Here is a 21,462-nt window from a genome sequence, read left to right as displayed (position 1 = left end):
AATTACGTATTTTTATTTCTCAATCTCATTTTTTTCCAGAGTCTTAATTTTATATATATATTTTTAGCATACATTATATGGGCAAGCTGAATTAAGCACTCAAACCACTGCTAAGCAGCCTATTGAGAGATGAAATTAGCAGGTAGTCTCAACAATAATACAAGTGGGTGAAGTGAGACAGAGAGTGAAGACGTGACTCACGGTGTGCCCAAATGTATTCGGTATGTCTGGTACAGAACGTGCAGGGAAGGGGAGAGCACCTTTGCTTCCTATTTCTCTGCTCTTCCCCATTGCCACACTTCAAGTGTTTCCAGCAGGTGCATCCCCCCCCACATTTGCTGACTCTTTGCAGGGTGGCAGTGGGCCATACTGAAATGGATACGAGTTTTGCCACTGATTTCATTCCAAGTCCCCCCTGTTGACAATCCCTGCTTCCGCTTAATTAAGCCAACAGAAAGCCGACATTCACACAGATCACTGTCAACAAATAGGAGATGCTAAGCCAGAGAGCAGCTGAGCGAGAGTTGTCCCTGGTGCCAAATGGAAACAGGGACAGCCTAGGAGGGCTGGGAGAGCAGCTCCCCTGTCCCAGGGTTCTCTTCTGCCCATGGGCCACAATGTGCTTTGCAAAGTGTGCTGAAATAAATCTCACTATGGGAGAGAGTTGAAGTTTGCATCACTTGTGGTAATAACTGATGGCTTAACTGCACTCAGGGTGTTTAGAGAGTGCACTGCATTGTGCACAGCGTTGCTTGCCTGATGTTTCTGTCCTTTCCTACGTGCATTCCTTCACTTAAGATCAAGAATTCCTACTTTCATGTGTGGTGGTATCATTCCTTAAAGCAGAACAGTGAATTGTGAATAATGAACAAGTTTGGGGGATCAATAACCACACATTCTGAGTCTCAGTGCCCCATCGTGCCATCCCATGGCATGGAACCAGGAGGGTTTCAGTTCAGAAAGAGCCATCTGCTGGTGCCGAGACTGCCAGGTACTGAATCCAGTTTCCCCTGTGGAAAGGATTAAGGGTATATTCCTTGCTGTATAATCACAGCCCAACCCGTTTCCAGACTTCTAGTGATCTGGGCAGTGATCCACCTCCAAAAGCAGGTCCTCACACATGTAACTGAGCCGTGCTTCTCTGAGCGGCTCTCTGATGTTTGTAGATCTGGGGCTTAACTCTGTCTCTAATCAGTGGTCCAGTTGGGCCCAAAGCCTTTAAAGTCCTGAAGATGCTGTGAGTTCATGCAATAAACTCATGATGGGAGTAGAAACAGGTCTGATATCTCCTGAGTCCCGTTTCTCTGCTCCTGCCTCTAAATAACACACGTTTTCTTTTGTCTGGATTTCATCCAGATATAGAGGGCAGAAAAGAAACCCCAACAACCTTACAGCTGAGGGTAGTTTCTAGGTTGCTATCATTTTGTATGGGATGGTGGCTCACACTGATGCCATCTTCACAGCCATGAGCCCAAACCTGCCAAGCCAAGGCCAGAAAGCACTCTTGTCTGTGCTGTAAGAAAAGAGGATTAAGTGGAACTGAATTCCAAATCTTACTGTTTTTAATATAGTTGAATAAGCAGCTCATTCAGCTGTTACTAAGGTGGTGTGTTTTCCTGTTTTCCTGGCCTCCTAGAGAAGTGGGATCAGCATGTGATCTGTGCGTGGAGGGAAGAGTCCTGGTGCAGCATGCCTTCAGCGCCTCGTCCCCAATGCCCTGCGATCCCTCGGGGCACTGGAGCCCACGGGAAGCAGAAGGTAAGCATGGGGCTGGGGCAGAATCGTGGCCAGAGCAAAAGGAGACCACAGAGCAGGTGGGGACCTCTGGGGAAGGGTGGCTGGTTGTACCTGAGAGTAGCAAGAACAAAATGAGAGGCGGATGGATGCACTGCGTTCCTGAAGTAATACCCCCTGTGTTTTGGTCCCTGTGCCCTGACCCTGCCCATGAGTTTAATGAATTTCAGGAGCTGAACTTGAACTTCAGAAAGCAGCAGAGTGCCAAGAAACACTGACCATTCACATCTGCCAGATGAATTCCTCAGGGGAGCAGTTTAGTCCTTCTGCTCTGACTCCAAAAATGAAGAATTGCATGTTATTTCTTTGGGCTTGATTTCTGCTGCCTTCACTTACATTGAATTACTAACAGGCTGCACCAGCAGTCACGGTGGAAGAAGCAGAGAAGCATAGAATCTTTAAGTTTGGAAAGATCACAAAGATCACCAGGTCCAACAATCAAACCATCCTTCCAAACCTACTAAACCCCATCCCTCACTGCTGCATCTGTCCTTTTCCTGAACACCTTAGGGATGGTGACTCTACCACCTCTCTGGGCAGCCTGTTCCAATGCCTCACCACTATTTCTGAGAAGAAATCTTTACTAATATCCAACCTGATTTTTCCTAACGTCCATACCTCCTATTGTGTACATAGTTGGATGTGGGAGAGTATCTACGTGATTATACCAGGCAGAGGTCACAGTTTACAGTTTGAGAAGAGCAGAATGTTATTTCAATCTGCCCATCAATAACTTTTCCTTCAGGTACAGCACCCTCTGAGCCCATACGTACATGAATCTCATTGAACTCAAAGGTTCACACCTGGAATTTACTAACTCTTTATACAGATGTCTTCTTATGTTAAGAGCTTCTCTGTCCTCCATCTAGAATACATGGGATTTAATCTGCAAGGAAGATTATCTGTTAATTAATATGGGAATACATATGTAAACAAAGTGTTGCTTGCCCTGCATGCACAGATCCCAGGTGGGAGCTCACTGGGGGCTGCAGTTCACTCCAACCCATTGAAAATCCAGGGCCAAGGCTGCTGAGCCCAACACAGAATGCACCTGTCCCTCGCATGGAGGTTGCAGAGGAGCCCCATCCTGGGAAGCATTTCTCCAGCCACAGGTGTGACCTGATTGTCAAGTAAACAGGATTAGCAAAATCTGGATGGCTTGCAGTTGTAACGCAGGGTGGAAGACTGAATTTCCACTCCGCCAACTCTTAGAAGACTTTGAAACCTGGTTTTGTTTGGAACAAAATCTGAAACTTTTGAATTTCACCATGAAGGAAAATTAAAAACAAAAAGTGTTTGAGGCTGGCCAGGATGTTTTATTTAGCTTATGTAATTCCTCTTTCATGAACTTCAGTTCAATTATGACATTTGAAAGCGTCTCCTCTTAGTATATAATGTAGGGCAAAAGCAACTTTCAATATCAAAGTGAAAAGTGTTTGAAAGTGCAAAAGCTGAATGAATTCTTCCAGAAATGTCAAAACACGGCGTTCTATTACTGTTAGAACTTTCTTCCCATCTTCTCTTCCAGAGTAAAATTTTAGCCAAATAAATCCAATTTTGTGTTTTGATTCTGAAAGGTCTGTATTCCATTGAGATGCTCCGTTCCATCAAAATTTCTCCAACAAGCTCTGATTTGAAAACTTCTGGATCTCGCACGTCTTGCCAGCGGCATCATTCCTAGAGAAACGAAGCTTCTCTAAGATTTATTACTCAGCTGCATTTTGCATTTAATTTCCTCTTTGTACAGTGTGTTCCTGCATATTCTTAACTATGAAGGGTGAAGTCAGATCCTTATCTGTCTCATTCAATTGCTGTTTTGCCATTGCTCTGGAAAGAAAATTTGGGAATCCTATCTTTTTACTACATTAACAAGTTGTCTTTGCTTTAGGGTAGAAAATACACTGAGTGTATGGTATTTGTTGCTCTCTAATTTTCCAGTGTCCCTGACATTCAGGATTTCTGCCTGCTTGCACTTGGTCTGAGTTACAGATAGCACAGCTGGGTCATTGTCTGTCACTGACACACCAGGCTGTGCTTATAGCCCATATTTTGAGTGAAGCCTCCCATGCCAGACTATGGTCAAGCTCCCATTCTTGCCAGGCAGAGCTGTTCTCACTCAGTAGGCAGCAATGATCTGCTTTCAGCTCCCTGCAGTGCTCATTGAGTTCAGTTCAGCTGAACACTCCCTTGTCTACCAAAGTGCGTGAGTTTATTCTCTACGTAAGTCTTACAGAGTTTTTGAACTGGTGGAGGTGAATTTGCAGGAACCCAAGGGGATCAACATCAAGATACATGCAAGGCTGTGAGCCATTCATCCACTCCATTTTCCTATTGGCAAGATGATAGCATTAATACAACTCTTTCCAAAGCATGGGATATACTGGGGTAAAAACTTGCCTTCTTAGGGCTGCAGTAAGAGGCTCGCTGTGAATGTTGGAACACCATTTGTTGGCCCAGCCAAGCACACGTGGATGGAAGCATTGCATGATGGTGTGGGTTGAGTGGGGCTCTCTCTGCTCACAGGGATTACACTCTGAGTCCTTGTGAGCTTGGCAGAGGGAGTAACTGAGGGTGTTCATTGCAATTCTGGCTTCCTGCACAGTGCACAGATGCTTTTGGTCTGCCAGGTGCTGGCTTAGTGGCAGTGCTTTGTGGCATGTGATGAACAGGGGAGAGCTGTGGGGTAGAACATCGTGTTGGTTTTCTGAGAGGCCTGCTGAGATACTGGGGAATTGTTCTGTGTCTGGGTTCATTTGGTATGAACGGGAGAACTCCCTGGGCTGCGAATCCTTGGCAGAAAAGGCACTTTTCTATCACTTCATTGGATCACAGACAATAAGAATAACCTTCACACGTTGCCCTTTTCTCTTTAAATTAGCAGTGATGTCCTGTTTGTTTGTGTTTGCCCAGTGCTTTATCTCACTTTCTCCCTCGGTTGCCAACAGCTGTGCTCTCCCTCTCTCATTTTCCTCTGCCATCTGCATTTCTCTCTTCTTGTTACCTCTCTTTATCTTTTCTTTTTCCTTTCTTCTTTCCTACACTTTGTTTTCTCTCTGTTCTACTCGCTCCCTTTTTGTGTGATTATTTGAGAAGGAAGAGGGAACTTATAGCACTCGCTGGATTCTGTTACCAACTGTTCCACCCATATGACCTCTCTGGATCTTGCAGTCCATGATTCTGTGCCAAATTGTAATGTTACCATAGTATTTGGGATCCCAGCAAGTGCTGTGGCTTTCATTAGTTCTTGGTAATACCTCCCATGTAGCCGAACATAGCCAACGGTGAGACACGTAAAAGCACAAGTGCCTGTTGTTTCATTATGACAAGTGCAGAGAGCCAACTCAAACCTGTGCTCCGTGTGCTTCCAAAAAAGGGATCTTACACAATGTACAAGATGAGCCTGTAAAGGGCATAGGAGTGAGCTGAGTATTTTGCTGCCCAACAGCACAATGTGGTGACTTCATGGAGCCAGCAGAAGCTCTTTCCTTTGTCTTTGCTGAAGACAAGAGGAAAAGGTAACGTCTTAGAGTAACAGACGGGTGTAAGAGGAGCACAAGGGTGAAATGGAAGCAAAGTGAGTCTGTTTATCAGATAAACTACCAAGTGGAAAGGGTAGAAAATATTGTTTGGCACAGGCAAATGTACCAGAAATGGGAAGTGTGGGACCATGGTGTGTGCTGGGTGGTGTCTGCTCCATCTCGGTGTTTAGGTGGGTTTGTGTCTCACCCAGCTATGAGACATAGGCATTAAACTCCTCTCCATGCCGGCCATGCCTGTTCTGCCCAGTTGAGTCCTGGACAGATAGGCTCTCCTGCCACCAGTTTCTCTTTCAGTACTGTTGTCAATGATGAGCCATATTCTCTGCTTTCTTTTATGCACTGTCTTAGTTTCATTCTTTCTTTCCAGGGCACCCTGACGTTGAGCAGCCTTGCAAATCCAGCGTTCGGACGTGGAGCCCCAACTCAGCTGTCAACCAACACACAGTGCCCCCAGCCTGCCCTGAGCCCCAGGGCTGCTACCTGCAGCTGGAGTTCCGCTACCCCCTGACTCCGGAGTCCCTCACAGTATGGGTGACATTTGTTTCCCCCGACTGGGACTCCAGTGGAGCGGTGAACGATGTCAAGTTGCTCACTGTCAGTGGGAAGAACATCTCTCTTGGGCCACAGAATGTTTTCTGTGACATCCCGCTGACCATCAAACTGGATGCAGGACAGGTGGGCGAGGAGGTGTATGGCATCCAAATCTACACTCTGGATGAGCACTTGGAAATCGATGCTGCCATGCTGAGCTCCGTCCCGCACAGCACACTGTGCACAGACTGCAAACCCATCCAATACAAAGTGGTTCGGGACCCTCCTTTCCAGTCTGGATCTCCTGTTGTCATCTCGAACCTCAGCAGAAGATTCGTTGACATGTAAGTACTGCTTTGCAGGGGTGCAATCAGGGAAAGATTATAGCCTCTTCAACTTGCTGATGTCAGGTATTGCCACTGAGCACTGGACTTCTAAACCAGGTAGACGGATCAGTTATCACCAAGAGAGGGTTATTCTCTTTGTTTCTTTCTGGAATTCAGGAGCATTAGAGTCAGGTGAAATTGCCTGCTGCTCACGGAGAAAGGTGAAATTCCATCTTCCTTTAAGCTGAAAGGATATTGCAAACCACTTGAGCTTTGATAAGTTGAATGTTTAAGATAACCTGAGGGAGGACCTCAGGAGTATCACGGTCACCGTTTCCTTAGACATTTTTTTCACAGTAGTATTTTGGTGAAGGAGGCAGCATTGCTTTCAGTGCCAGAGCATCGTAACTTCTAATTAACTGCTTGAGAGAGAACGCAGGAAGTAAAATTGGGTGTTCAGGTATGTAAATGTATTTCAGCTGCTTTCATTTTCTCCTTTCATGTGTCACTGACACAGGCTGTATTGCACAGTAAACACATCATACGTGCCACTTGGTTGTAGGGAGTGAATTTCATCTCAGCTGCAGTTATGCTCATCTGTTAAAGGAATGTATGATTGTTGAGGAAAGCTCAGCTTCAAAATATTTAATGATTTCGAGGAGATCCATGATCTACCCACAGGCATTCTCCAGAAGCAAGAAAAACATCTTTTGCATAACACGATTCCCTGGAAGTGATTCACTCATCTGTGGGAACAACATGAAGCTCTTTTGAAAATGAACACCAGATAAAAGGAAACCTGCTAAGAAAACTGCACTCTAATTTAGAAAAGATGATCTAATTAGTACAGCTAATATCAAGGAAGCATACATCATTATGGTCTTCTGAAGCATGTTTAAATATAATAAAAATGATTAATTAACAATTCAGTAATCATGAGCTACCATCCCTTTCATGGCGCAATTATACAGCTCAGAAGATGCAAATTGTCCCTATGGGTTGAAAAATTCAAGGTAGCTGACAATAGTGAATATAAAAGCAAACCCCTGAACCTCATGCTGAAAGTTAAGCATGTGCGTAAGTGCTTTCTTGGGTTATAGCCTTGTTCCAACAACTGCTGGCACTTTACAGGAGATGAATATTGGCATATTGGAAACGTGGAAAACTGGTGAATTTTCCCATAGTTTTGCTGCGAAAGCATCTTTGCCTGAAACCTGGCCCACTCACACTGGAAAATGGGACTGGTTTGGTTTGAAGTATTTGCATACCTTAGCATAAGTTCCCACAGAAGCAGGTCCAGTTTTGAGTTCATAATAGAGCGTGAAAAAAAAAAGTCCAAAACATAACTTGTATTCTAACTGCTATTCCTGTATCTTTTGGTATAATTTTAGAGGTGACTTCTAGCCTATAGCCATCCAAAATGGGAAGGTGCTCTGACCGTTCAATTGGTAGCCAGGGATTAACAGCAGTTTTCCTGTATGGCACTGAATAAATCACACAGAGTAACGCTGCTGTACCTGTCTGCATGTCTCGGTTATGGAGTCGGCTGAAACAGGAGGAAAATAGAAGGTTGTATTTCTGCAGTCAGGAGACAGAAGCACCTGGCAGAGGCTGGCAAAGCCAACCCAACCAAAGCCTTTCATCTGGCCAGCTCTGAGCAATGGGTCCTCCAAGGGTCTGCAGGGAAAATCCAGACAGAGAGCTGTGACTGGGCACTTGGAAAGCTAAAATGAAGCCTTTAGCTACTGGGTAAGGAGTCAAAGATGCAGATTTCTTAGCTCTTAGAGATGGGTTTTCTTAATGCATTGCTCTGGCATGTATTTGAAATCTTGAAAAGTGATTTTTTCATATCCTAACATGCATATGTGCATAGCAGTGTTTCATACCCTCTGGAGCTGAGGGGTCCTGCAGCTTCACAGCACAGAGCAGCCACGGCCCTTGAGCTCTGAGAGCAGGAAGATGCCTCAGAAAGTCAAGGATAGTGGTGTACTGTGTGTACATAGAGGGGTAAATGCAATATCTCAGCCCTTCCTCATCTGTTTGTCTCCTTCTGTACAGCTGGAATTCAGCATATCTGTACAACCAGACACTGCAACCCCTTTATCTCTTGGTAAGCCCCAAGCCAGTCCCCCTCCTCCTGTTTATGCTTTTGCATGTTTTCCGTATTAAATAAAACGACACCCCCACATGTTCTATGGAAGGTTATTTTGAAGGCAGTCGCCTGTCTTTACTCTTGCCTCCTCTGACCTTGATCTTCACTTTCTCTTTTTCTCCCAAAGAAAATATTTGCTTGCACTGTTATCTGTGAGCAAGATCCTTTCCCCAGGTGTGGCGATGCTGAAAGAAGAATTAATTTCTCCTACCTTCTTCCCGTCAAAGAGAGGGAACTTCTCTTTAAGCCTTTAATGGATAGCCCTTGCCTAGTCAGCAGTGGGTGCTCCACAACGGAGAGGAAATAGCTTCAGCAGTGGAAACCTTTTATTAAGAAATGCAAAATAATGCCAGACTTTCTGTTCTCAAGCTGAATTTTAATCTCAGCTCTTGGCTCAGTCATTTCTAAGGGACGGGACCTTATCCTTGGACCTCCCAGAAACAAAGCAAGATGCTCTTGCTTCCACCAAGTGCTATTGGCCAGAATTGCTGTAATATGCAGTACAAAATGAGGCTCAGTGCCTAGGAAGAGAGCAGAAAGCTGAATAAATCAATGGGGGGAAGAAGGTCGGGCCAGGTGCAGTGTGGAACTGCTGAGTCGTCACGCCGCAGTCAGCAATAAGGGCAGAGCCACATCTGCAGATCTCAAAGTCTCAGCTCACGGTTTAATCCAGAGTTCAGGTTGTGCTCTTACATTTTGCTCTTGCTGTTCCCTGGGAATATCCCACGAGATAGTGAGGATGGTGATGGAGGTAATTGTTTTGCTCTCACTTTGGCCTTGCTGTAGCGCTTTTACGCTCACATGGATGCTCTTGTCATCACTTGTGGCAACCACTGATGTTTGGAAGAGCTCAGTGAGAGGAGTGCCCCCAGTGGAAGCTCACGTGAGGATGTCAGAGGGCAACTGGACACCAGTGCTTGGTGGGTACCTTGAGAAGTGGTGGGGAGCAGCCCATGTTTCCCACCATGCTCCTGCTCCGATCTGAGCTCATCCCTCCAACGTGCCAAGCCAGGAGGTGCTGAGGTTAGTTCTGTAAAGTTGGAATAACTGGAAAAGTTTCTGAGAATTGGAATTTTTTCTGACTTTTCTGCCACGGACTTCATAGGAAACCTCAGAACGTGGTGGACTGTGCTGGAGCGGGTCATCTTTGTAACCTTTTTCTTTGTTAACCTGTGGGATTTTTCATGACAAAGGCACTGACTGAAATAGCCTTAGAAAGAATCCCAGCACAAAGCCCTGCTACGAGTTTTGATTTTGCAGAGTTGAACATCACTGAGCAGCAAGTATGCTTTCCTGTGATATCTCCATCTGAGTTATTCCCGTACTGACTTGTGCTTTAGTACCTAAGTGACACCTGGAGATACTGCATTCATACTTCAAAATAAAAGAAAAAGAGACCGAGAGAGAAACCTGCATTTTCTCATATAGAGAATATATTTTCCTTGTCACACGTAGCTTTTTTCCACCTACTTTCTATGGCTACGCCTTTTCTGTTCCTTGGAAATAGAGGGGACTGGTTGTCGTCTATTGTTTAAGCAAGTACAGTATTTTAAAACATTTTGTTAGAGTCAGGAGTTCCATCCAGTGCTAAGCTTGCAAGCTCAATTTTACTTGCAGTGTTTTAACTGAGCACCTAAGAGAGTAGGATCCAGATCTCAGTAGGGCTTCTTGACGTGACTGCGAAGGATTGAGGAATTACATCATTGGGACTGCAGGTATTTGGAGAGGTTGCTGTGGTGCTGTTCATGGTTTCCTGGCACGTTGCAGGCTGTATCTGAAGGGGTTTGTTTCAAAATGTGTGTTATTGATGGCATTTGTGTTTGTTGGTATGCGGTCCGGAAGCCATGCACGTGATTTGTCAGAAACCCTTGATGATGTGGTGTTGAAGGAGATGGAAAACATTGCTTAGTCTGAATGCATATGAAATACATTGTAAACTCCTTCAAACATAGACAGCAGAGAGGCTGGAGAATCAGCAGAGCAGTGACTGTTGGAGGTGAGCAGGAGCTCCATTGGAAGGCTGCAGTTACTCATTGCAGGCCCAGCTCAACAGGGCTCTGAAAAAAATACAAATATCACAGTGATGATATGTAACATTAAGGCCCTGTTGAATGCAACACTAAAATTTCATGGCAACATCTGTCCCTGTTATGGCATTCCTTCCTTTGCATTCATCTTGAAGATCTATTTCTCTATTTTCTGAACCTCTACCAGCCAGAGGAATGTATGATCTAAAGCAGCTGAAATGAATTGCCAGATCCATCTGTCATGAAGATAATTAACAGCATATTTCCACCCAAACAAGATACAGATCGCTGGGTGGATTTTCTCCCAATACCAAAAGCTGAAGCCCACATTATCAACATCTTCTGCCCCCCCTCCTCCCCAGTTGCCATGCCAAATCTCTCTTGATATGCCAGGAAATACTGGGGAGTATCTAAGATAGGACTGAAATGTTAAGAAAGCACTTTACATGCCCAGATTTATCTACAAAAGCTGCTAGGTTGTCTATATGATATCGGCACGCTACACATCTGGATTCCCAACAGGCTGTAGAACTGTGTCTGGTGAATCCAGATGTCTTTGTGCAACAGCATGAATACTTACAGCAAGCCTAGAAATGCCTTGCCTTGATGTGTGCAAGGACCTCATGCACTTCTTCATGAATCTTCCCCGCTGATGGTTTTATAGTTACCTTCCAATTGAATGAATGCAACCAATTACTTCTTGCCTTCTCATTTTGAAGAGCTCTGAGCTTATTTGGGATTTCTTGATGTTTTTGTACCAACGTAAGCACCATTTTGAGACATCCAGTCCTGTAAATTGGTGATTCCTGTATTCTAACTCTGTTCTTCTCTGCATTGGCTGGGTCTGTATACCAATTCAATTTGACAAACATTTCATTCCTGCAAATAATTAATCTCAAAGTGGTAACTGAAGGAAAAATGTACATTTCACTTCAGCATTTCTTTCAGTCCAACCGTCTTCAGCTACCAGAAGTAGGTGCAAAGCAATATCATCTCTTGTTGAGTCCATAAGTGTTTGATGCCTTCTATCACCTCTAGCAGTGCCTGAGACCTGTCCTTATTAAAATCACTAGTCTGCATATGGGTGATTTCTTCCCCCTAATTAGCCACTTACTCATACTTTCTACTCTCCCATATCCCACCAGGTTTCTCTTCTCACTACAGTGTTGAGACTCAGGTACATCCACTCCTTTATCCTTCTTACAGCCATGTGAAGGAAGCTCAGGCTCTCCATGTCCCTGCTAGCCTCTGGCAGCTCAAAACCACTGTTAGCTTTCCTTACATCTTCCTGTCTTCATCAGAGGTGCCAGGTTATCTCAGCAGATGAATAAAACCTACTTCCTGACCCCACACGCAGAGCAAGACGGCAATTTTTCCCTACCACCCTCTGCCAAATTGCCTTAACCCTGATCCAGAGAAGAGAAAGAACAATCTGGCGGGCCGTGCCCATTCAGCAGGCAGCTTTTCTGCTCAGCCTGTGCTGAGATGCTGCTCGGTGCCAGCAGTAGTGATAGATTTGTGGTTCTTTGCTGTTGTGGTTTCTTATGTAATGCTGTAGCTATAGCTGGCACTTGGCAGAACTGTAGCTCCTGTTCTGGCTCAGCTGCATATGATGCAAGAGTAAGGTAGGAAGGGCGGGTTCGTCTCTTCTTAGGTTTGCGGTGCTAAAACTGAGCAGCCAGAGTGATTTTTCAGCCTGGGTTTAACTCTTGACATGAGACATGGCTCTGAATGATCAAGAGCATGGGAATAGCCAGCAAGCAGTGTCTGCCCCGCTTCAGGAGCAGCACTTTGCTTCAGGAGAGAGCAGCTCTGCTCCCACCAGGGACTCCCCACACGCTGCTGCTTCACTGCATGGGTGTCCCCAGCATCCCACTGCCAGGTCTCCAATGCAGCCATGTGCCAACGTCCCTCAAACAATGAGCCTTCACTGCCCTCCTCTTATTAACCGCATAGATACTATTAGAAATGGATATATTTAATCACTCCCAGCCAGGCTGGAATTTGAACTCCCGACCTAGGAGCAGTAGCAGAGTTTTCAGCTGCAGGAAAAGAAAAAAATGAAGGTCAAACGAGACTTTTCCTGCTGGGTGAAATAATTTATTGCAGGTGGAACAGTCTCAGCGATGTGGTAAATTCAGGTGTGTGTTGTCTCGTAATTTCTCTCTGATGTTTGCCTTCCTGTTTGCATCTTTGTTTTGGGCTCTCAATAAGATGAGAAGAACCAGAAATCTCCCGGGTGTAACAAATGGTTTTGTTGGTTTGGGGGGTTTATTTGGGGTATTTTTTTGCTCCGCTGGGGAAGAAGCATTGGGCAGATGTGTTATGCAATGCTTTAAAAATAACCCTCTTGTAAAAGTTGGAGTGAGCCTCAAATACTGCAGCAGCAGCAGCAGCATCAAAGTGCTACCTGCCTTTTTATCAGCAGCATCAGCCAGCACTGATTGCTTTTTCTGCCACTTTTGTTGGCCCCTTTGCTTCCTGGGCATTTCATTTCAATATGTTTTCCTACCAAATAACGTTTCTGTTACATTTGGAGCTGTCCTCAAGCAGGGAGTAATGCTTTGCTGTCCTCAGTACCCGATCGGATAGCACAGCATCAGCCAAAGCAGAAACCCTTACAGTGCCTCATTGCTCATCACTGCGAGCCCAACGCTTTCCATCACTTCCCCCCCAGGATTGCTCTGTCAGGCCAGGATCCTCTGAAACACATTCTGACATGGGCATCTCTACGCTGCTGCTATCATTCCAGCACTACCCTGTGTCTTGCTGTGACAGTTAGGCAGAGTGGAAGCAGCACGTTGTACCCACTGAGGATGAGTGGATTTGCTGCCTTCAGAGCTCAGTGCAGATCGTTTCCTCGCAGCGGTGCAGATTTTTTTCTTAGATGTAAGACCAGTTGCAGATCTAATGACAATAGAGGAAATTAGCTCATGATGGGATTTTAGAAAGAGGCTAGTGGAAATATGTTCAGTAATGTTCGGTTATTAAACCATTACAGATCCCACTGGAGACCAGCTAGTAGGATTTCTCATAATCTGACGTGGCTTAAAGCAAAACACAGAGCCCCTGAGGGGGGAAATGACAGAATGTTCCTCTGGAGGAGTCACCTCCTCTCCTTGTACACCCCTTTGTGCTCTTCATGTGGGACAGCACATACATCTTTCCTATATGTGCCCGTGGATTCAGGCTGCTTCTTCACCCTGCACTGCAGCACAGTCCCAGAGCCCATCCCTTCCATGCAGAGCCCTGATGAGGAGCAGTGATAGAGGTGGAAGCTGAGGAAACTGCAAACATCTGCGTGTTGGGGGCCTGGCTGAAGCCTTGCTGAAAATAGACACAGCTTTCCCGGGCACCAGGAGCAGTCAGATCAGGATCACGTGGCTCTGTTTACCCTTTCGGGGGATTTCACAGACGCAGGAGGGCATTAAGCTCTGAAAATCAGATCTTGGTTCCATTGAAAGGAAATGCTAGAGGTCAAGGTGGATATGGGGAAACTGAAGAACGCCCCCCTGCCACACCGTTGACCCCAGGCTGGGGAAGAATGTTCCTCCTGCAGGCAGAGCCCCATGGTACATCCTGGGGCAGGATGCTGCCAGGACACCCCAAACCTGGCCATAGATAGCGGGGTGCTGCAGGGCGGGCATCGTTAGCAGTGTAATCACACGCTGCTCATCCAGAGGCACGATGCAACAGGCAGAGAGGTTCTTTGGTGACGATGATGGCCTTTTAGCTACCAACCTGCTCCAGCCCGCTGCCAGCCCTGATGCTGTTCTCTCCCTGCTGCCATGCACCGCAGCACTGTGTCCTCAGGCGCTGGTTACTGGCACCAGTCCCTGGGAATGAATAGAGATGCACTGATTCCCTCCGGCTGCAAGTGGGGCTTGCTGTGGGTCAGGGCACAGAGTTTTCCTTTCTCAGCTCAGGGCTGATTGGAACAGCAAAGAACTGAGCAAAACAGATTTTCCCCCCTCTTGCCCTGCTTTTAATAGCAACCAGGTGCTCCGACACTTAACCTGTGTACCGCCGTGAAATTGCCTGTCTAGTGCAAACACCCACGTGAGGCCCCGGGCCCCTCACATTTCCACTGCTCTGGTAATTGTAACCCAATCTCACGTAGATCCTGCATCTCTGTCTTCCACTCTAAGCGTTCACGTGGTTGTTTTTGCTGTTGTTGTTCAACCAAGAAAGTAGAAAATTGACCGCTGATGTTTGATTTATTTTTAAGAGAAGAAAAACCAACCAGAATTATCTTTCAGGCCTTGGCTACACAGTTGTTTTTTTTATTAAATGTGCTACTGCAATTTAAATTGGTACCAGGGCAAATACTTGGACGATTATATCAAAGTCTGCTGGAGTTAATCAGTTGCATATATATCTATATGTTTGCTGCTTTTAAAAGTTATGATCCTTGGTTGGGTTTGGTGATCGTAGAGGTCTTTTCCAGCCTTAATGATTCTGTGATTCTAAGGGTGAGTTCTCTCTCAAGGTAAATGCTCAACGTGCTCAAGGTCCTGAGCAGAGCAAACATGCAACTCAGAGAGATGGGCTGCAGCAAGGATGGTGTGTTTGCAACCCAGGTGTGTTACTGAGGTCTCTGAAGCTGTTCCACGATTACACCAGTGTGCACAAATGACACAGTAATCGACCATGTGGGTTTTGTGATAACTACGAGAGGTGGTGGTAACCTTTGTATGTGGATGGGTATCATGGAGAAAAGAATGTTTTCCTCTTTCTAATAGGTTTAATTGCCCAACCTTTCAACCTCTGACTTCAAGCTTGATCACATGAAGTCTTCCCCATACTGTGATGGCGGTTATGGGACGTTTCACTGGAAGTACCTTCCTGATACATGGAGTTCTCATTCCATTCCCACATTGGGAGCAAGGAAAACAGAGCAAACCATCTGCCTTATTGGGAACCTGTTATGGGTAGAGGGAGAAACCGCTCCAAGTTTGCTCCTTATATATTTTTGTCTTCTGAATCAGCTCGCTGACCAGGAGAGGGGCAGAGACTTCTGAGGTCTTTGCACCTGCCACTTCTCTGGGCTTATCCAAACAGCCCGAGACTGGGCTGCAGCTGGAAAAACAGCCCGGATTTTTGACGTCTTTTTGTTTACAGAATCTCGCCCCTCCTTTCTCCCAACCGCAGAACCAGGCAGGAATTCTCTTCATTATCTTCTGCCGTGCTTGTCATGCCATTTTTATTAAAAGAAGAAAAGGAAAAAGCAAGAGGAGTGCATGTGAGAGAGAAGGTAAAAGAAGAGAATGATCTTCTGTGGACAATGCAAATGGCAACACAGGAAGAAGGAGGGGAGCTGGGGAGCACATCTATCCACGCTGTCCTAAAATGACCTCCTCCTCTGGGTTTCACTTTATTGATTGATTTTGGGAGCGTGTCGGGAGCCTGTAGATGTTGACTATGTTGTAGGGATATGGGGGCATTACTCATGGACTGGGGCTTGTTCTGGGATGCAGAGAGCTGTAATGGAAGTGCTGCCTTTGGGCGTAAGACTTGGTGACTATTGAAGGCCAAAGCGAGCTGGGTCCTTTGTAGGGTGCTTGAGGTGCAGAATGTGTCTGTTTCACTTAACAGTACCTCTGACAGCTGTAATTTAACTGGAGATGCCTCGAACCTTGTCATTTTGTCCTTAAATAACAGGAATGCTGTCTGCTTTTGTAGCTTTCTGGCCATCTCTTTATTCATAGGCAGAAACTGGCCTTTCAGGTGTTTTCAGTTTTGTTCAAAACAGGAATCTGTCATGCTCAAAACAAACAAACAAACTTCCTGCTATTATTTGTAGCAGGAAAAACAGACATGCCATGGTAGTGGGGAGAGGGGAGCAGGTTGCTGCTTTCCCTCAGTGTTTTCAGGGGCCATGCACATAGTGAGGCAATAGCACAGAGAGGTGCTGGATATCCCATCCCTGGGGACATTCCAGGTCAGGCTGGATGGGGCTCTGAGCACTGCTAGAGTTGTAGGTACCCCTGTTCATTGCAGGGGTTTGGACCAGATGGCCTTTAAGGGTCTCTTCCAACTCACATAACTCTAAGGGTCTATGCCTGGCAATGGGCATCAGGCAGGTGTGGCTGGGGCATGGCTGGGCACCTGTGATCCTTTCAAACCACTTCGGTCTGAGTAGAAAACTGCTTCCCAGTGGTGTTTTTCCTAAAAGCTGTACAGAAATACCCAATCAGAGAGTAGCAATCCATAGCCCACAGGATGCTTCAACTTCAACGTGACTATCCCCCATCCCCAGGAAGGCCAGGAGAAGGGAGAGGGGGCTGTACATTTCCAACCCTGGATCTGCTGCTTTCACCAGCAGACGGGTGAGGAGCCCTGGTGGCATTCAGCACGGCACGCTCCAGTTCCCCCTCTGAGCAGAGCACTTGAGTCATTGCTTTTTAATACGAGTGCCTCCCCACGGGCGGAAGCCGCAGCGATCAATGCGGCTCACTCAGTTCTCGAAAAGGTCATTAAAAGACCATAGATATAAATTTAAACGAGTGTTTGTTCACATCCTCAGTGTTAAGGATGCTCTCCTGTCTCACCTCCCATTGCGGAGTGGCGTGGGGCTGGCGGCACTGCAAGGAGCACTGTCACCATCAATGCCCCCAGCAGCCAGGGGGAATGGATGGCCCTAATCCTGCTTTTATCCCTGCTTGGAGCAGCCCTTGTCTTGCAGGTGACAGCACAGAGTAGCACTGCCTGATGTCAGCGCTTCCCAACGTGCTCAGGATGCTTCCTGCATACCAGCTTTTGCATTCTCAGTCAATATAATTAAATACACCAGAGCTCTCCCCACATAATAACTTTTCATATCCAGTTTTCTGTCTTATTCACCCACGTACGCATTCATCTCCAGTCACCTCATAATTCATAAACTCCGTGTTCTCTCCTGTGCTTCATTTAGTCGTGTCCTCTTCCATTCTGTTCTGCCAACTTCCCACCCTGTGCATAAACAAACACGAACTTTGCCTTGATTTTGCTTTGCTTCCCCGTACACACCAGCACACACCAACACTCCCACACACACAGGCACACTTGCAGGGATGCACTTTCTCTGTTGGCTGGATGCCCGTCCATCACCTGCTGCTGGAAATGACGTGCAAAATCACAACTTGAAAACCTCTGTCGGTGTTTCAGGCCCGTGTGTGTGTTTGTGATTTCAGCACATCGGAAAGCGCTGTTGGTCTGTTTGTTCTGTAGTTGTTGCAGCTGCCTGCATGGTTCATTGATAACCAGCCTCTTGTAAGAGCTGAACGTTTTGGTGGTTGGAAGATATCCGGAGGCAAAGTCTGAATTTCTACAAATATCCTTGTTCATCTTAAATATTTTATGAACGGCTTTGTGAAACAGAGTGATAATATCCCTTTAATATTCAAAGCTCGCCTCTGCTTTGGTTTTGTTGGTGTGTATCGGATGCTTCGCATCTTTGGGTTGGATATTAGGAAGAATTCTTCTCAGAAGGAGCAGTGATGCATTGGCACAGGATGCACAGGGGGTGGTAGGGTTACTGGCCATGGAGGTGCTAAGGGAAAGAGCAGACGTAGCACTGAGGGATGTGGGTTTGTGGGCACGGCACAGCAGGTCTTGCTTGTTAACTTAATGAGTGTTGTAAGGAGATAGTAATGTCAGCAAGGTTGACCTCAGTCCAGTGATGCCTACTTCAATGGCTTGGTGCTCTGTAGAGGACAAATATCTCCCTTGCTCTGTGGCTTTGCAGATCAGTGCAATGAGGACATTTGTAACGAGTTCCTTTGTGGAACATCTTAAGTTCTGCTAACACAAAACATGCCACCAAACACCTAAATATTCATATTAGGTTTATATTTTTCTGTGTTGTATACAAAAAAGAATCTTGTCTTGCTTACAGATTCACGGGATTTAAGCAGTTCTGAGGGCCTGATGGAAGCAGGACTTGCTTTCTGTTGGCCAGCCCTCATTGTAGTAGCTCCTTCTCTGCCCTTTGTCATTGCCTTTGATGTGCTATCACTCAATATTTCCTATTGTGTTGCAGGGAGCTGAGCGACAGCACCACGTACACATACCAGGTCATCGTTGTTTCTGGGGCGGAGGAGAGCGAGCCCTCGCCAGCACTTGTCTACGTCTCTGGGAGTGGATACTGTGGAGATGGAATTATCCAAACGTAAGTCTGGAAGAGCAAACAGATAAATCTGAGCACATCTACCCAGCTACAAACTGAGCATAGAAAGAAAGTGATGACCTCTAATGTCTCCTTAGCTTAGGTTAGTTCTCATCTGCACGTAATGATTCATGCGCTTGATGATTGCCAGGATGATGACCTTTAATTGGAACTTAGGCCCTGCTATCCTGGTTCCAGTAGATATTGTCAGATTATATACCTGGCAGCAAGTATTTGCAGGATGAGGCCCAACAGGCAGGAAAATCAAACAGAGCAGCCAATTGACTTACGAATTCAGGCCAGTCTTGGAGAGAGAGGTGGAGAAAGACAGATTAATTTTGCTTTCCATAACTTTTCTCCTACTGTTATGTTTGCACATTCCTCAAACATCACTTGTGGCTTTGCAGCAAGCATCGAACAATAGCTGAGCTGCCTCACGAGCGAGCAGGAACCAGACTATGTCACAGTGTGCTTGGTTGTGTCCCCACTTGCAGCTGTGGAGCCTCTTTCTCATCTGGTTTGCACTCAACAGTGTAGGCTGGAGCAAGGCAGGATCCCATCCCTGACACCACCCACTGCCTGCAGACCGCTGTCACCTGGAATAGCCCCGCAATGGGCTTTGTACCTTGTTATTCCCATGCTGGGGTCATAGACTGGCCTTTCCAGATTTAACACAAAGTGTTTCAGGGATTCCTGTTCTCTTTCCCCCCACCTGCTGAGCTGCAGCCGCACCAGCTATGAAGGAAGTTGCTCATATCCTCATATCCAGAGAACAGCGAGTGGTATCCACATGTGCAGGAGAGAAGTGGCCAGGCAAGTCTGTGAACCAAGAATGATGAAAGTAGGAGCTGAAGAAAGAAAGGAGAGGAGTGTCGAGGGTTGGAACGCAGTGCCACTCTGTGGGATGTCAGGGCTTTGGGGTTCTGTGGATCATTGGGATGACGCCATTTGCCATCTGACTCATTTTTCTTGTTTGTGCCCTGCCTGTAGAGACCTGGGGGAAGAATGCGATGACATGAATAAGATCAATGGTGACGGCTGCTCCCTGTTCTGCCTGCAGGAGTTATCCTTTAATTGCATTGGTAAGTCTGGCTCAGAGCCTTTCCACTTACGGTGGGCAACTGCTCTATGCAAGGCGCGAGGGAAAAAATCAACAGCGTTTTCAGCATCTCCAGTTGAAGAGTTGTCATGGAAGAGGGAAAAAAGTTGGAATTTGTATGTTTGAAAGGCGAACATATCTTCCCAGCTTCTGGTCGTTTTGATGGGAAATTGGTTCTGCTGGCTTTGAAACAACATAGGACTTAGGGCTAAGTCAGCCATTGTGGGACTGATCCAAAGCCCATTGAAGTCAGAGGGTGGTTTTCCACCGCCTTCAATAGGCTTTAGATCTGGCTACGTGAGAAGACATGAACTGATTTTTTTTCTGGTAAACAGGAGGAGGAGTGAAAGGGGAAGGGGCTGAGACCAGAAGCAAGTCCAGCTGAGGTCACACCTCCTTTGAGTTGCAAATCAGTATCTGAAGATCAAAGGTCTGGCTAATCCCCTTTTTGAGAGGTGAAAACTACTTAATCAGATTTCATTTGCAAGCCTGGTTTGCTCTGATTAGCAAAACCTGTAAGCACAATGGCCGGAAGATGCTCGGGCTATCTGGGATAGCTGGGTTGTGGTTGTGAGCTTTACATATTTATTAAACTCTCTAGGAATGCTGGGGGCAGAGAAGGGGAAAGACCAATTCTCACTGCACCTTGTGCTGGGCAGCCCTGCGTTGGGGGATTGCATTTCCCAAACAGGACTCGGAGATCCGGGAAAGGATGAAACATGCAGACCTTCTGAAACCAAAGTTAATGTTTATAAGGGATCAGTCTCTTCTCAAGAGGTTTATGGGATTCCTTATCTGGAACTAACCAAGCAAATGCTCTGTCTGTCCCATCTTGTGATCCGATACCTTCAGCTCAGGGCATCAGTCCTGAGCAGTTAATATAATGTTGGCAAGACTGAAATTTGCTCTTTTTGGCAATCTGATGCTTATCTCTTGTGGCTGGAACAACATACAAAGGACCTCACAAGCAACACGCTTCCCTTGGGTGGTAAGCTGGGGACTGCTTGTCTCATCCACCACATTTTTACTTCAGCATCCCACACAGTCATACTTGAGGCCTGATTTGGTGATGTACTTATTTCCATATTTACATATGTAAATATCTCTATTGAAATTTGAGAATATTTATGGTCAGGGCTAATTGTGACTATTGGTGGTCTTGAAGTGACATTTGTGTTTCAAGTAACTTGCAGAATTAGACCTCAAGCACTGAAAGATATTAGTCATAATATTTTGAAAGTGAAATAAACACTTATGCAGACGTTTTGGGTTTTTGGAAAGTCAAGCATGGTCCGAGGTTGGCTCCAGCAAGGGTTGGGGATGGAGCTGTGCACCCTCATAGGTCTGAGTTCCCTGGTCCAGTTTGGTTCTTTGGCCGTACCCCACCTTTATGTTTGGATATAACCCTGAGTCCTCTGCCTTTAGCCAAACAAAAGTCTCCTTTGAGGCTGGTGGGTTGTTTTCTTGGAAAATACAGACTGCTTGGGTCCCTGTCTGAGGAGCAGAGGAAAATAAAGCGTAATTTGTTTCTATGTTTACGAGGCTAATACATGTTATAATCTTGTAGGACAACGACAAATTATTTCAGTCTGTTATTTATGCAGTGATGTTCTTGTTGTACTGTGCAGCTTTTTAGAGCCCTGGGCATCACAGAATTGTTTGGGATGGAAAGGACCTTAAAGCCCATTGAGTTCCAACCCCTGCTGAGAGCATGGACACCTCCCAGCAGAGCAAGTGCCCAAAGCCCCATCCCTCCTGGCCGTAGCACTCATGGGGTATGCTCCAGTTTCTTGAGCAGCCTGCACCAGAACCGAAGTGCTGTCCATCACTCCTCTTCACCAAAGAACT

General features: G+C 46.0%; 1 protein-coding gene across 1 annotated transcript in view; it reads left to right on the top strand.

Moving 5' to 3' along the window:
* PAPPA (pappalysin 1) overlaps nucleotides 1–21,462 on the top strand; it is a 158,757-nt gene that overhangs the window by 61,496 nt on the left and 75,799 nt on the right. The window contains exons 6-9 of the mRNA XM_015878745.3: nucleotides 1,637–1,758; nucleotides 5,701–6,208; nucleotides 18,390–18,518; nucleotides 19,506–19,597. Coding sequence (XP_015734231.2) covers nucleotides 1,637–1,758; nucleotides 5,701–6,208; nucleotides 18,390–18,518; nucleotides 19,506–19,597 — 851 coding nt within the window. The remainder of the gene's footprint in view (nucleotides 1–1,636; nucleotides 1,759–5,700; nucleotides 6,209–18,389; nucleotides 18,519–19,505; nucleotides 19,598–21,462) is intronic.

The sequence above is a fragment of the Coturnix japonica genome, chromosome 21, assembly GCF_054131305.1.
Source record: "Coturnix japonica strain WE chromosome 21, WE-NBRP24, whole genome shotgun sequence".
In the NCBI taxonomy this organism is placed as follows: domain Eukaryota; kingdom Metazoa; phylum Chordata; class Aves; order Galliformes; family Phasianidae; genus Coturnix; species Coturnix japonica.
The sequence above is the reverse complement of the archived record's forward strand: the minus strand, read 5'-3'. Positions and strand labels throughout refer to the sequence as shown.